The 11,370-nt window shown below is 64.7% G+C and overlaps 1 protein-coding gene across 2 annotated transcripts in view; it reads right to left on the bottom strand.

Annotated features, from left to right (window-relative positions):
• RADIL (Rap associating with DIL domain) overlaps positions 1–11,370 on the bottom strand; it is a 62,083-nt gene that overhangs the window by 3,536 nt on the left and 47,177 nt on the right. The window contains exons 7-14 of one of the 2 annotated variants that reach the window (XM_032605040.1): positions 10,364–10,476; positions 9,478–9,715; positions 8,611–8,783; positions 3,658–3,808; positions 2,489–2,679; positions 2,022–2,373; positions 939–1,078; positions 440–579 (exon numbers count right to left, since the gene is read on the bottom strand). In XM_032605040.1, the coding sequence (XP_032460931.1) occupies positions 440–579; positions 939–1,078; positions 2,022–2,373; positions 2,489–2,679; positions 3,658–3,808; positions 8,611–8,783; positions 9,478–9,715; positions 10,364–10,476 (1,498 nt within the window). The remainder of the gene's footprint in view (positions 1–439; positions 580–938; positions 1,079–2,021; positions 2,374–2,488; positions 2,680–3,657; positions 3,809–8,610; positions 8,784–9,477; positions 9,716–10,363; positions 10,477–11,370) is intronic. The other variant, XM_032605041.1, reaches the window with a different exon arrangement.

Raw genomic sequence — 11,370 nt, 5'->3', positions numbered from 1 at the left:
CTGAAAGCAGAGAAGGGGTGGGGACGGTGTAGAAGAGCCCTCCGGGTGAGGACTCACTGCCGGTCCGGCGGGCAGAGCCTCCTGGAGGTGCTGGGGGGCGACCCAACCCCCCACCCCCCAGCTGTCACCCCAAGTGGACAGTTACAGTCAGCAACCCTGAGCCCCCCGTGCTGTGACAGAGCTTCGGGATCACGGAGCCTGCGCTCTGGCGGCCTGGTCCAGAGCCCGCCCCACCCCAAGGTGCCTGAGCCCCTGCGGGGACTGGTGTGTCATCAGAGGGCCAATGCGGCGGAAGGGCGGGAGGTGGCCATTGGGAGCCAGGCCGGACGGCTGTGCCTCCATTTACTCAGCTCCAACGTCCCAAGGGTGGACGTGGCCTCTCACAGGCCAAGGGGTGGGGGAGGGGGCAGAGGAGGCCACGGGGGGCAAGGCGCGGTACCTCAGGTAGCTGACGCCCACCAGGCTGCTGCCGTTCACCTCCAGGATGCGGTCTCCCAGCGACAGCCGCCCGTCGGAGGCTGCGGGGCTCCCCGGGAGCAGGGTCTGGATGTAGAGCCCTGGGGCGCCCAGGGGTGTGTGCTGGGGGAGAAGCGGAAGCCTCAGAGCTCCGTGGGCCCCTCGCACACAGGGGTCTCCAGGCAGGGCCACCTCCGCCCCTCCCCCGGCCTGGCCCGGTGGGGCTCACTGTATGGTCATCAGTGTGTCTTCAAGGACAGCGCTGGACACCATCAGAGTCCCCGCAGGCCCAGGACAGACGCCATGAGGCCTGAGGGTGCAGGCGGTGGAAGCAGCTGCTGAGACGCCCCCACCAGCCCCTGGTCCCCAGGGCCGTGGGCCTCCGCCCGCCGCCTGCCTGTGACCACCCCAGCTTTGGGCCCGTCTCTGGGAAAGAGGAGGAGCCTGGGGGCCTGCAGGAAGTGGCGGGGCAGCTCACTCACCATCCCGTCGATCAGGCCCATGCCCAGCCCGGAGGGGCCTCGCTCTAGCTCCACCACGAACATGTAGCAGAAGTCGTCCGTGCTGGAGCTGTGGCTGGAAGGGGCTGGAGGGGGCTCGGCCGCCGGGGCCGCACAGTCTCCTGGGCGGGCGAGAAAAATGCAGCGGGGTTAGGTAAGGTCAGGGGCCGGCGGCTCAGTCCTCTGTCCAGACTCTGTCCGGACCCAGGGACATCCTGGCTTGGCTGCTTCAAAGAGACACGTGCTCACAGAGGTCCAGAAAGATGCCCGTCTGGCCAGACGGGACCTGGGAAAAAGCCAGACCCAGACCACCATCAGGGTGACGGGGGTCAGGCCACCCTGTACTGCCCCGGGACACCGGCCCCGCTCAGAGGCCGGGTGCTTCCGGAAGGTTGAGAAGTGGGCTCTGCTTTCCCTCTCCCACCGCACTTCTCAGCGGTGACCCCACGTCTGTCCCTCCGGAGCTGGGGCTCTTTTCAGCTGGGCCTTGCTGCTCCCCACGCTGAGGGTCCTGCGCCCTCTCTCTCCCCACAAGGTCAGTCGTGGCGCCCTGCCGGGGCACCACCCAGGTCGCTGAGAGGTGTCCTGCCTCAGGCCCAGCTCGGTCCCAGTGACCCCTGCCCTCAGGGCACCCTCTAAGCTTGGCGCGAGCACTGAGGACTCACCGGGGGCCGGGCGGGGCTGGGGGATGCTTGCCCTTCGTTGCCCTCCAGCCCGGCCAGCCCAGTGCCCACACGCCCAGGGCTCCACTCCCCCGCCCCGCCCCCCACGAATCCCACTGGCCTCGCATCGGCTCTGGGGCCCAACACACCTCATGGGGCCATCCTTTCTCTCCCCCGGGCGGAGTGACTCCCCGAGTCCCCAGCTGCCCGGGCCTGAGCCACGCGGTGCCCTCCCCAGCTGCCCCAGGAGCCTGTCCTGTGTCCAGGGCAACAGGCGTTCGTGGGCAACTCTGACAGCCCGGGCCAGACGCGACACCAGGGCCCCGCAGGGGAAGGACCCCGAGGCAGTTACCCAGGCGCCAGCAGGGCCAGGACTGGGGTGCGGGCCTGGCTCGGGGCTCACCTTGCGGGGCTGCGCACCCCGGGCCGCTCGGCCCGTTCCTCCTCCCTTCCAGAAGCACTTCCCCACAGGCACTGCTGGCTTCTGGCCAGTCGGGGACAGCGGGCTCCAGGCTGAGCGGGGTGCCGGGAGGCGTGAGCAGGCATGAGGGGTCCCCGTGTGGGTCCCCGGCCTGGGCCCCCCCGCCGCTCACGCGGCCTGGCGGCCTTCCCAGAGGGCCCTGTGCCTGGGGGTCCCCCGCGGAAGGAGGAGCGCGCTCCAAGCCGGCCTCACGGGCTCCCCCGCCGGGGTCCCTGGAAGCCAGGGGGCGGCTCTGGTCCTCAGGGTGGCCCTCGGGGTTGGTGTGTTGCGGGCCCTGGGGGAGGGGGGAAAGAACTCAGCACCAGGCAACCCGACGTGCTGGGAGGACAGGGGGCCCCCCAAGCCTCCGCGGCCTCGGGAGCCCCCCGCTCCTGCCTCCACCCCGGTACCTGGAGACACTCTGGCCGCGCGGGCCTGCCGCCGGGGCTGGGCTTGCTCCGCAGGCTCCACAGGAAGTGGCGGATGTAGAGGAGGTGCTGGTGGAGGCTGTCGTCCAGGCAGTCGGCCTCCAGATCCACCTGGAAGCCCTCGCTCGGCAAAACGATGGGTGGGGGGTTTTCATAGGACTCCAGGACCTCCTCTGCAGGGGCGAGGGCGGCGTGACCCCCCGGCCAGGAGGCAGCTGCCCGGCCACCCCCGCCTGACGCCGTGGGACCCCGGGGACACGGGAGGGGCCGCACAAGCCCGTAGGGCGCTCTCACGCCTCCTGAGTCCCAGCGAGCACCCGGGATGAAGCCCCGGCGCCACCAGTTGGCACTTGGGCCCCACGCCACGACCCCTGCCTGCGGCCCCCGGCTCCCCCGGGCCCACTGCACGCCCCAGCCTGGAGCCCAGCTCACCCGGCCCGGACACCAGCACCCCAGGCCACCACCTGCTCCTGCCGGGCCCCCGCGGCCACGCCGCCTGCACCGCGCACGTGTCACGGGCTGAGCACAGCCTGCCTGAGTGCTGGCCTCCGCACGAGGACACACGCGCCTTCCAGACGGACGGACGACGGCAGCCCCCGCCTTGCTCCCGGCGCCCAGCACAGAGCCCCCTCCCTCCCTCCGCAGAAGGCCTTGAACGGGAACCAGTAAACGGGGCGGGGGACGGCGCTCAGGGCCCAAGCCCCAGGTGACCAGGCGTCGGAAGCCCTACTTCTATCTAGATCTTCCCCCGTCCTTTACTTTCCGTTTTTGCTTGTGTTATAATGTACATACAGCTAATGAAGAGATACAAAACTAACTCATAAAAATATACACACACGTATGTACGTCTGTCCCCACACGTAACACACCCAGGGCAAGATTGCTCAGCGCCATTTCCCGACAGGTTGTGCCATGGCACCCGGTGTGGAGACCCTGCTCTCCTCCTGGTGGCCGTGCACCCAGCGAGGCCCCGTGAGGGGCAGTGGAGACCTCTGACCTGAGCCGAGAGCCTGGGGGCAAAGGGGAGCCTCCGCCCTGGGCCGTCTTCCTCCTCGGGTGTCCTGCCCTGTCCCCCGACCTGGGGACCCAGGGTTCAAGGAGCCCCCGGGCCACACCCGAGTTCTGAGCTCCAGCCGGAGGAGAGGCCTCACCTGACTTGAAGGCTGCGGGGCTGTCCTGGGCACCCGGCTCCCAGGCGCTCATGGGGCCCATGGCCGAGGCCAGCTGGTACTGGGTCAGCAGGCGGTGCAGCTGCGCGGGGCTCAGGGCAGGGAACGCGACCCGCAGGTTCGCCCAGCTCATCTGCTGACGAGAAGGAGCTCCTGGTCAAAGGCCGGGGGCCCAGCCCGCCCCCCAGGGAGGGCCCGCCTTCTGGGAGCTCCGGCGGCAGGGGCCCAGGGCTCCCCGCGCCAGCACCCGCTCCGCCCTGGGGCGTCCGTGCGGGACAGCGAGGTCAGCGAGGCCGAGGTCAAGGCCGGTGCAGGGGGCAGCTCACCCCATGCCTGTGAGCGTCCAGGGCGAGAGCCGGGTCAGGTGGCGGGGGGGGGGGGGGGGGGGGGGGGGGCGTTCCCCGGAGAGGCCAGCAGGCACCGCGCCGAGTGCCCTGCCCACCGAACAAGCCCTGTCACACCACCTCGGGGGGCTGAGAAACGGGGCAAGACCACTGGGAGGTTAGGGGGCCGTGAAATAGGACCCCCGCCTCGTACCGTGTAAAGGGAGTCAAGCAGGTCAAAGACCTGCACAAAGGCACAACGGTAGCGTTAGGTGCCGCACGAGACTGGCCTGGCAGCCGGGGGCAGGGAAGGTGCCCTGGCAGAAGACAAACGGCAGGTCACTAAGTCACCGTCTCCGTCCGTCTTGCCTCCTGGAACCCCTTCCTTCTGCTCTCGAGGAGCTTCCCAGGGAGGCCTGTGCCAGGGGGACGCTGGGGGCCTGGCGTGGGAGAGCGTCCTCAGGCCACTGTCCCCGCCATCAGGCATCAGGACTCCAGGCTCGAGTCGGCCTCGTAGGGAATTTGGGAGGCAGCTCCTGCATTCGCTCCTGAGAAGTCGGGAACCATCCGGACCGCTGACCTCCAGACCCGAGCTGCTCTCCTCCTTCTCTGGAAGCTCAGCGGCGTCTCTGCAATCCTGTGAGCGCGTCTTGGTGCAGGTCTGTCTCAGCCACTGTGCTTTTCACCCACCGGCGGCACCTGCAGTCCGGACACTCGGGTCGAGCGGGCTGGGCAACTGTCTTGGTTTGTCTTCACTCCCTGTTGGCCCAGCCCTCTCTGGCTGCTCGGATGCGGGGCCTCACTTGACTGGTCCCTTAATTTCCTTCTTTCTTCCTTCCTCTCTGTTTCGCCCACCACGTTTGATTTTACTGCCCACATCAAGAGGCCTGCGCGGTGGTTGTCGAGTATCGACACTGAAGGGACAGACAACATCCTAAGCTACGTGGGGAAGTGGGGAGAGCGGCCTCTTCCTGACACCTCCAGCCCAGACACATGCCAGCGCAGGACGGCGTCTGCCCGGAGGTGGTTTTGACTTTCATCCTAGAAGCCACGCTTCGCCACGCCTGTGCTTCTCCGAGATTGGCGTCGGCGGGCGCCCCGACGGCGCTGAGCCGTCCCCCAGCAGGAGCGAACGCCTCTTCCATCTTGCTGGCTCTGCTTCCGGGTGATTTCCCGTACTTTATCTTCCAGCTCTGCTACTGAACGCTGCATCTCTGCTGTCGTAGTTGTAACTTCCAAGAATTCTTTTTGTTCTCTTATTTATAGCATCCTGTTATGTAATGGTTACTGTATCTTCCCTTATCTTTACGACGATACAAATGGTTTTTTAAGTAAGTTTCTCCTCCCCGAATAGTCCGTTTTGAGGGTGGCAAACTACGGCCTGAGGCCTCTTTGCCTCACTCCCTGCCTCTCTCTCCCTCTCCTGGCTGGTTGGCTGTGGAGGCCCAGTGTCAGCATCCTCCATCCTGCCCTGGGCTGTCGCTGGCCGCCCCCTGCTTGGAGGGCACAGGCCCGGGCCTGGTGGGTGAGAGTGCGGGGCTCCAGCAATGGGGGCTCTGCCACCGGGGTCTTCCCTCCTTCAGGGTGAGATCCCGTGTCCCAACCTGGAGACCCTCGGTCTTAAATGCTCTAGAAATAGAGCCCAGTCTTCTGCCAGAGGAAGGAGCGGGCAGCTCCCAGCTCTGCAGGGAGAGGCGCAGCTGAGCAGCTAGCGCACCGCTGCTCCTTCCTCGCTGCGCATTTTGTACTGAAGTACAAACACCACGGAAAACCACAGAAAACCATGCGAACCTGAAGCGCCCAGCTTGGTAACTCAGCGGTCCCCGTGTTTGGCACCAGGGACCGGTTTCATGGAAGACAATTTTTCCACGGACTGGGCGCCGGGGGGGATGGTTTTGGGGTGATTCAATAGATGATTACATCTATTGTGCACTTTTTCTATTATTATTACATGCTGATATATAACGAAATACTATACAACTCACCATAATGCAGAATCAGTGAGAGCCCTGGGCTCGTTTTCACCTGCCGCTCACTGATAAGGTTTTGATATGAGTCTGCAAGCGGCTGATTTATTACGGCCTCTGTGCAGTCAGACCTCTGTGCTAATGGTCTGCATTTGCGGCCCCTCCCCAGCACCAGCGTCACCACCTGGGATCACCAGGCATGAGATCCTCGTAAGGAGCGTGCCACCCGGATCCCTCGCACGCGCGGTTCACAGCAGGGTTAGCGCTCCTATGAGAATCTGATGCCGCCGCCGGTCCGACAGGAGGCGGAGCTCAGGCGGCAACGCGAGCCCTGGGGAGCGGCTGTAAACACAGCTGGAGCTTCACTCGCTCACCCACCGCTCACCTCCCGCTGTGCGGCCGGCTCCTATCGGGCCACGGACTGCTACTGGTCCATGGCCCGAGGGCTGGGGACCCCTGTGGTAACTGTTCACCAGGGCACACGCCTGTGTGCCAGGCCCAGGGCAAGAGCAGTGCACAGCAGCGCCCCGGGGGGGACCCCATCTCGTCTTCCCCTCTGCAGGCGGATGCTCCGCCCAAGTCTGGGCTCCACACGGTGGCTCGCGGCTGCCCGTGGTGGCCGTGGCTGTGGACGCCGCCACTGCCATGTGGGGCTTCCTGGCTGCGCTCACGTCGGCTGGGACTTCACCTGGAGGCGGACGGGGCAGCCGGTCCCCTACGCGGTTCAAACACGGAGCAGCTCCCCAGGGCGTGGGAAGCGGAGTCCACGGGGCCGCCCTGCAAACGCGCTGGCCATCCCCTGGGTGGGTTCCATGTCGCTGCCCGGCAGGAAAGGGCCTGGGTAGCTTGGTCTCGCCGATTACCTGTGACGACCGTGTCGCACAGCAGGTGAGGGAGGCAGGCGAGCTGGTGTCTGTTTCCTGCTGCTGTTCTAACAAACGACCACGAAGGTGGCAGTGAGATCAGCGCGAGCGCAGTCTTACAGTTCTGGGGGTCGGACGTCCAGCACAGGTCGCACGGGCTAGAAGCAAGAGTTGCAGGGCTGTGCTCCTCCCGGCGGCTCCAGGGCAGGATCCGTTTGCCTGTGGTTGTAGGACTGAGGTCCCGTTCCTGTGCTGGCCTCCAGCCGAGGGCCATTCCCAGCTCCTGGAGGCTGCTGTACCCCTTGCCCCGTGGCCCCGTCCTCCACCTTCAGAGCCAGCCCTTTCCTGTCTCTCTGACCCACTCTTCTGCTTCCCTCTTTCTTCTTTTATTCAAGTATAGTTGACTTGCAACGTTCTGTTAGTCACTGGGCTACAGTAAAGTGATTTTATATATATACGACCCTGCTTCGGATTCTTTTCCATTATGGTTTATCATGGGATATTGAACATAGTTCCCTGTGCTGTACAGTAGGACCTTGTTGTTTTCCTGTTTTATGTATAGTAGTTTGTATCTGTTAATCCCAAATTCCTAATTTATCTCTCCCCCCCCCCCCCCCCCCCCCACCACCCGCCTTCCCCTCTGGGAACCATAAGTTTGTTTTCTATGCCGGTGAGTCTGTTTCTGTTTTGTCCCCCACCGCCCGCCTTCCCCTCTGGGAACCATAAGTTTGTTTTCTATGCCTGTGAGTCTGTTTCTGTTTTGTAAATAAATTCACTTGTATCATATTTTTAGATTTCACACAGAAGTCGTATCATATGGTATTTGTCTTTCTCCTTCTCTTTCTGACTTACTTCGCTTAGTATGACAATCTCTAGGTCCACCCATATTGCTGCAAATGGCATTACTTCATTCTTTTTTATGGCTGAGCAGTACTCCATCGCATACGTGTACCGCACCTCCTTAAGCCAGTTGTCTGCTGATGGGCATTTAGGTGGCTTCCGTGCCTTGGCTATTGAAAATAGTGCTGCTATGAACACTGGGGTGCGTGTGTCTTTTCGAATTAGAGTTTTCTCTGGATATATGCCCAGGAGTGGGATTGCTGGATCGTATGGTGGCTCTATCTTTAGTTTTTTGAGGAACCTCCATACCGTTCTCCATAGTGGCTGCACAGTTTACATCCCCACCAACAGTGCAGGAGGCTCCCTACTGTCCACGCCCTCTCCAGCATTTGTTATTTGTAGGCTTTTGAATGGTGGCCGTTCCAACCGGTGTGAGGTGATACCTCACTGTAGTTTCAACTTGCATTTCTCTGATAATCAGCAATGCTGAGCATCTTTCCATGTGCCTTTTGGTCATCTGTATATCTTCTTTGGAGAAATGTCTGTTTAGGTCTTTTGCCCATCTTTTTATTGTGTTGTTTTTTGATATCGAGCTGTATGAGTTGTTTGTAGATTTTGGAAATTAAGCCCTTGTTGGTCTCATCGTTTGCAAATATTCTCCCAGTTTTAAGGACTCGTGTGCTTAGACAGGGCCACCAGGTGCCCCGGGGTGACCTCCCCACATCAGCAGGGGCCCCTGTGGCCACAGCTGCCGGTCAGAGACTAGACACAGACATCCTGGGGCCGTTATCCTGCCTGCAGGTGGGAACAGCTGTGGACTAAGCCACTGCAAGCCCACTGAGCCCCTCCTGGTCTGCAAGCGGCTGACCCCAGGGCGACCGTGCAGGGTGCCGCCCCGTCCTCGCTGCGCCCGCTGCCCCCCACCCTCTGTACCCCTCCCACCTGCACGAGCTGGGCACTGGGCGTGGCCAGCAGGCTGAGTGTGCAGGAAAGCTTCCGGAAGAAGCGCTCTCCAGCCTCGCCAAAGCCGGCATTCCGTGTCCACTCCAGGAGCTGCTGCAGGCGGGCACAGGCCTGGACGCCTCTGGGCCAGTGGAAGCAACTCAGAGAGGGCCCTGGGAATGGAGGGAGGGAACGAGGGTGATGCCGGGCAGTCCTCGCAGGACAGGCATGCTGCCCGCCACCCCCCACCCCGAGGGAGCCAGGCCCGGCTGGGCCCTAGCCCTGTCCTCCTCCCGCGCGCCCCCCCCCCCCCCCACCAGGCCTCTGGACAGACGGAAGACCTTACGTCAGTTTCTAAGACAACTACCTGCTTCCAGACCCCTCTCTGGGCATGGGTGGGTGGGTATGGAGGTAGGAGGTGAAGGTGGCAGGGCAGGGAGGGGCGGTGACAGCCACACGACCCCAAGTGCAGAGGGCCATGGTCCAGGCTTCGCACGTGCTGTGGGCTGGCCCCGCTCTCCCTGCCCCGCACCCCAGCACTGCCTCGGCCCTGAGCGCTGGGCAGGGCGATGGAGGAGATCTGGGTGGCAGTGAGGCAGGGTCAAAGACCACGTCACTTCCCTGAGCCTGCTGCCTCCTCGCTCACAGGGGCCCTAAGGCCACACGGGGATAAAATAAACCAGGAAAGGCCGGCGGGGCCCTGTGCAGACACGGACGGGCGTCTCCCGCTCCCACGGGGACAGGCTCTGCAGCACGTCCTCCCCTCGCGGCACCCGCCCAGACCCCACGGAGCGGGACGGCTCAGCCCGCTGGTCTCCGGAAGGACATGCTCAGCGGCCGTGCGGGCTGTCTGCCCCAGACCCTCACCCTTGTCCAGGAGCTGGTTGAAGAGCAGCGTGCCGGAGAAGAAGAAGAGGTAGGCCAGCACCTGGGCAGCGATCTCGGGGTGCACCTGCAGCGGCCGCAGGAGGTCCAGGGTGGCCTGGTAGATGGACACGACGCGGTGCAGCTCCTCGGGCAGCTGAGGGGCCGAGCACCAGCTCTCGCGGCACTCCAACTGGAAGGGGGGGCACTCCAGCAGGGCCGGGAGGCACACGTACAGGGACTGGGGGCGAGAGGAAAACACCGGCTGCTGTGGGCAGGGGCCCCGGGCCCGACCCATCCCGCTCACGCCTCGGCCAGACCACGTGTGTCAGCGACCCACGTGTGAGCACCGGGCTCAGCCAGCGGGAGCCGCGGCGGGGAGGGGGGTCAGTAAAGCTCCCAGCGAAGGCGCAGATGACACGGGCTGCAGGGGCTCCGGCAAAGGGGCCGGATGGCACCCAGAGGACCCTGAGGGCAGGGGGCTTCGCCCTCTTCTTATTTTATCAGAAGGGTTTTACTGGATGGAGTGGGGGTGAGTGAGCCCCACTGACCCAAGGACACGGCAGAGCCCCGGGGTCCCCCGCTCGGCTCTGAGTCCCGAGACATGGCCGCACGGCTGCCCCCACCAGCGTTAGGGACGGCGCGGGCAGGGGAGCCGGGGCCACGGCAGCCGGAACCACCGCACGGCTGTCCCGCTGTCCGAGCCGCCTCCCCAGAGCAGCCGGCCCCGTCTCTCTCGCTCGCTGGCCCCGCGCTGGGGCAGAGGACTCGCTCGACGAGAGCAACAGCAGGTGAGGGGACCAGGGGCCCGAGGCCGGGGTCCGGGCGGGCAGAGGCGGCCAGGCCGGCAGCCAGGTCCCCCGGGAGAACGCACACGCAGAGGCTGTACCTTGGAGACGTAGTACACGCACTGCTGGAAGGCGTACAGGATGACCTCCTCCAGCACTGCCATGGCCTCCTCACTGGCCGTGAGGGTGCAGGAGAACAGGGACTCCTTCGAGCCTGCGGGGGAATGTGGCGCCGTCACTGCAGGGCCAGGGGAGGGGGGACTCGGGCAGGAACCTTCTGGAACTGCCGCGAGTTCAAACCCCCACCCGACGTCTCCTGAGGGCTCCGCCCAGCACCCTCCTCTTGGGTTTGGAAAACGTGACAAACCAAAGCCACGGGGCCCCCGGGCCCAGGGGTCCCAGGGTGCTGGCTGAGGTGGCCAGGACCCCAGGCCCCGAGCTTCCAAGCCCATGGACACCGACTCGATACCAAGCGCAGCAGACGCTCGCACGCCAGCAGCTTCCGGATACGGGTCAGGACCAAGTGCCCAGCGCTGGCAGATCCTGGCCCGCAGGTCACTTCTCACTCGGGACACAGGTCAAAGGACACCTGCCCAGAGGTCCTAAGGAGGCCGTCAAGACACTTTCCCGAGAAGCCCAGATGGCCCTCGTGCCCCGTTCCCCCCAACTAGCGCCCCCCAGGGAAGACACTGCCGTGTCTCAGGCACAGAGCGGAGACCCTGGGCGCTCAGTACCTCGGGGGACGGGCCCTTGGCACAACAGGCCGGGGGATGGGCCTCCCAGGCTGGGCAGCGGCCAGGGGGCTGCCGCTGCAGCTGGGACTGGGGGGTGTGAGCGACGCCAGGTGACTCCCTCCCCCTGGGTGGGGCTCCCGTACGGCCAAGAGGCCAGGCTGGCCACGGGGTCCCCAAGACCAGGGGCCCAACAGGGAGGGGCCATGCCGAGGGGCCCTCCCGAAGTCGGGAGGCATGAGGTGCCTGGTACCAGCGGCCCTGGTGGCACTTGGGGAGGGACCGGACGGGACGCCCGCCTCCGTCCTTCTCTCGCTCGGCCCCTCGCTTCTCTTGACGAGGACGGAAGGCCGGCGGCAAGGCTTTCCTGCACTGCC

The sequence above is a fragment of the Phocoena sinus genome, chromosome 15, assembly GCF_008692025.1.
Source record: "Phocoena sinus isolate mPhoSin1 chromosome 15, mPhoSin1.pri, whole genome shotgun sequence".
In the NCBI taxonomy this organism is placed as follows: Eukaryota; Metazoa; Chordata; class Mammalia; order Artiodactyla; family Phocoenidae; genus Phocoena; species Phocoena sinus.
The sequence above is the reverse complement of the archived record's forward strand: the minus strand, read 5'-3'. Positions and strand labels throughout refer to the sequence as shown.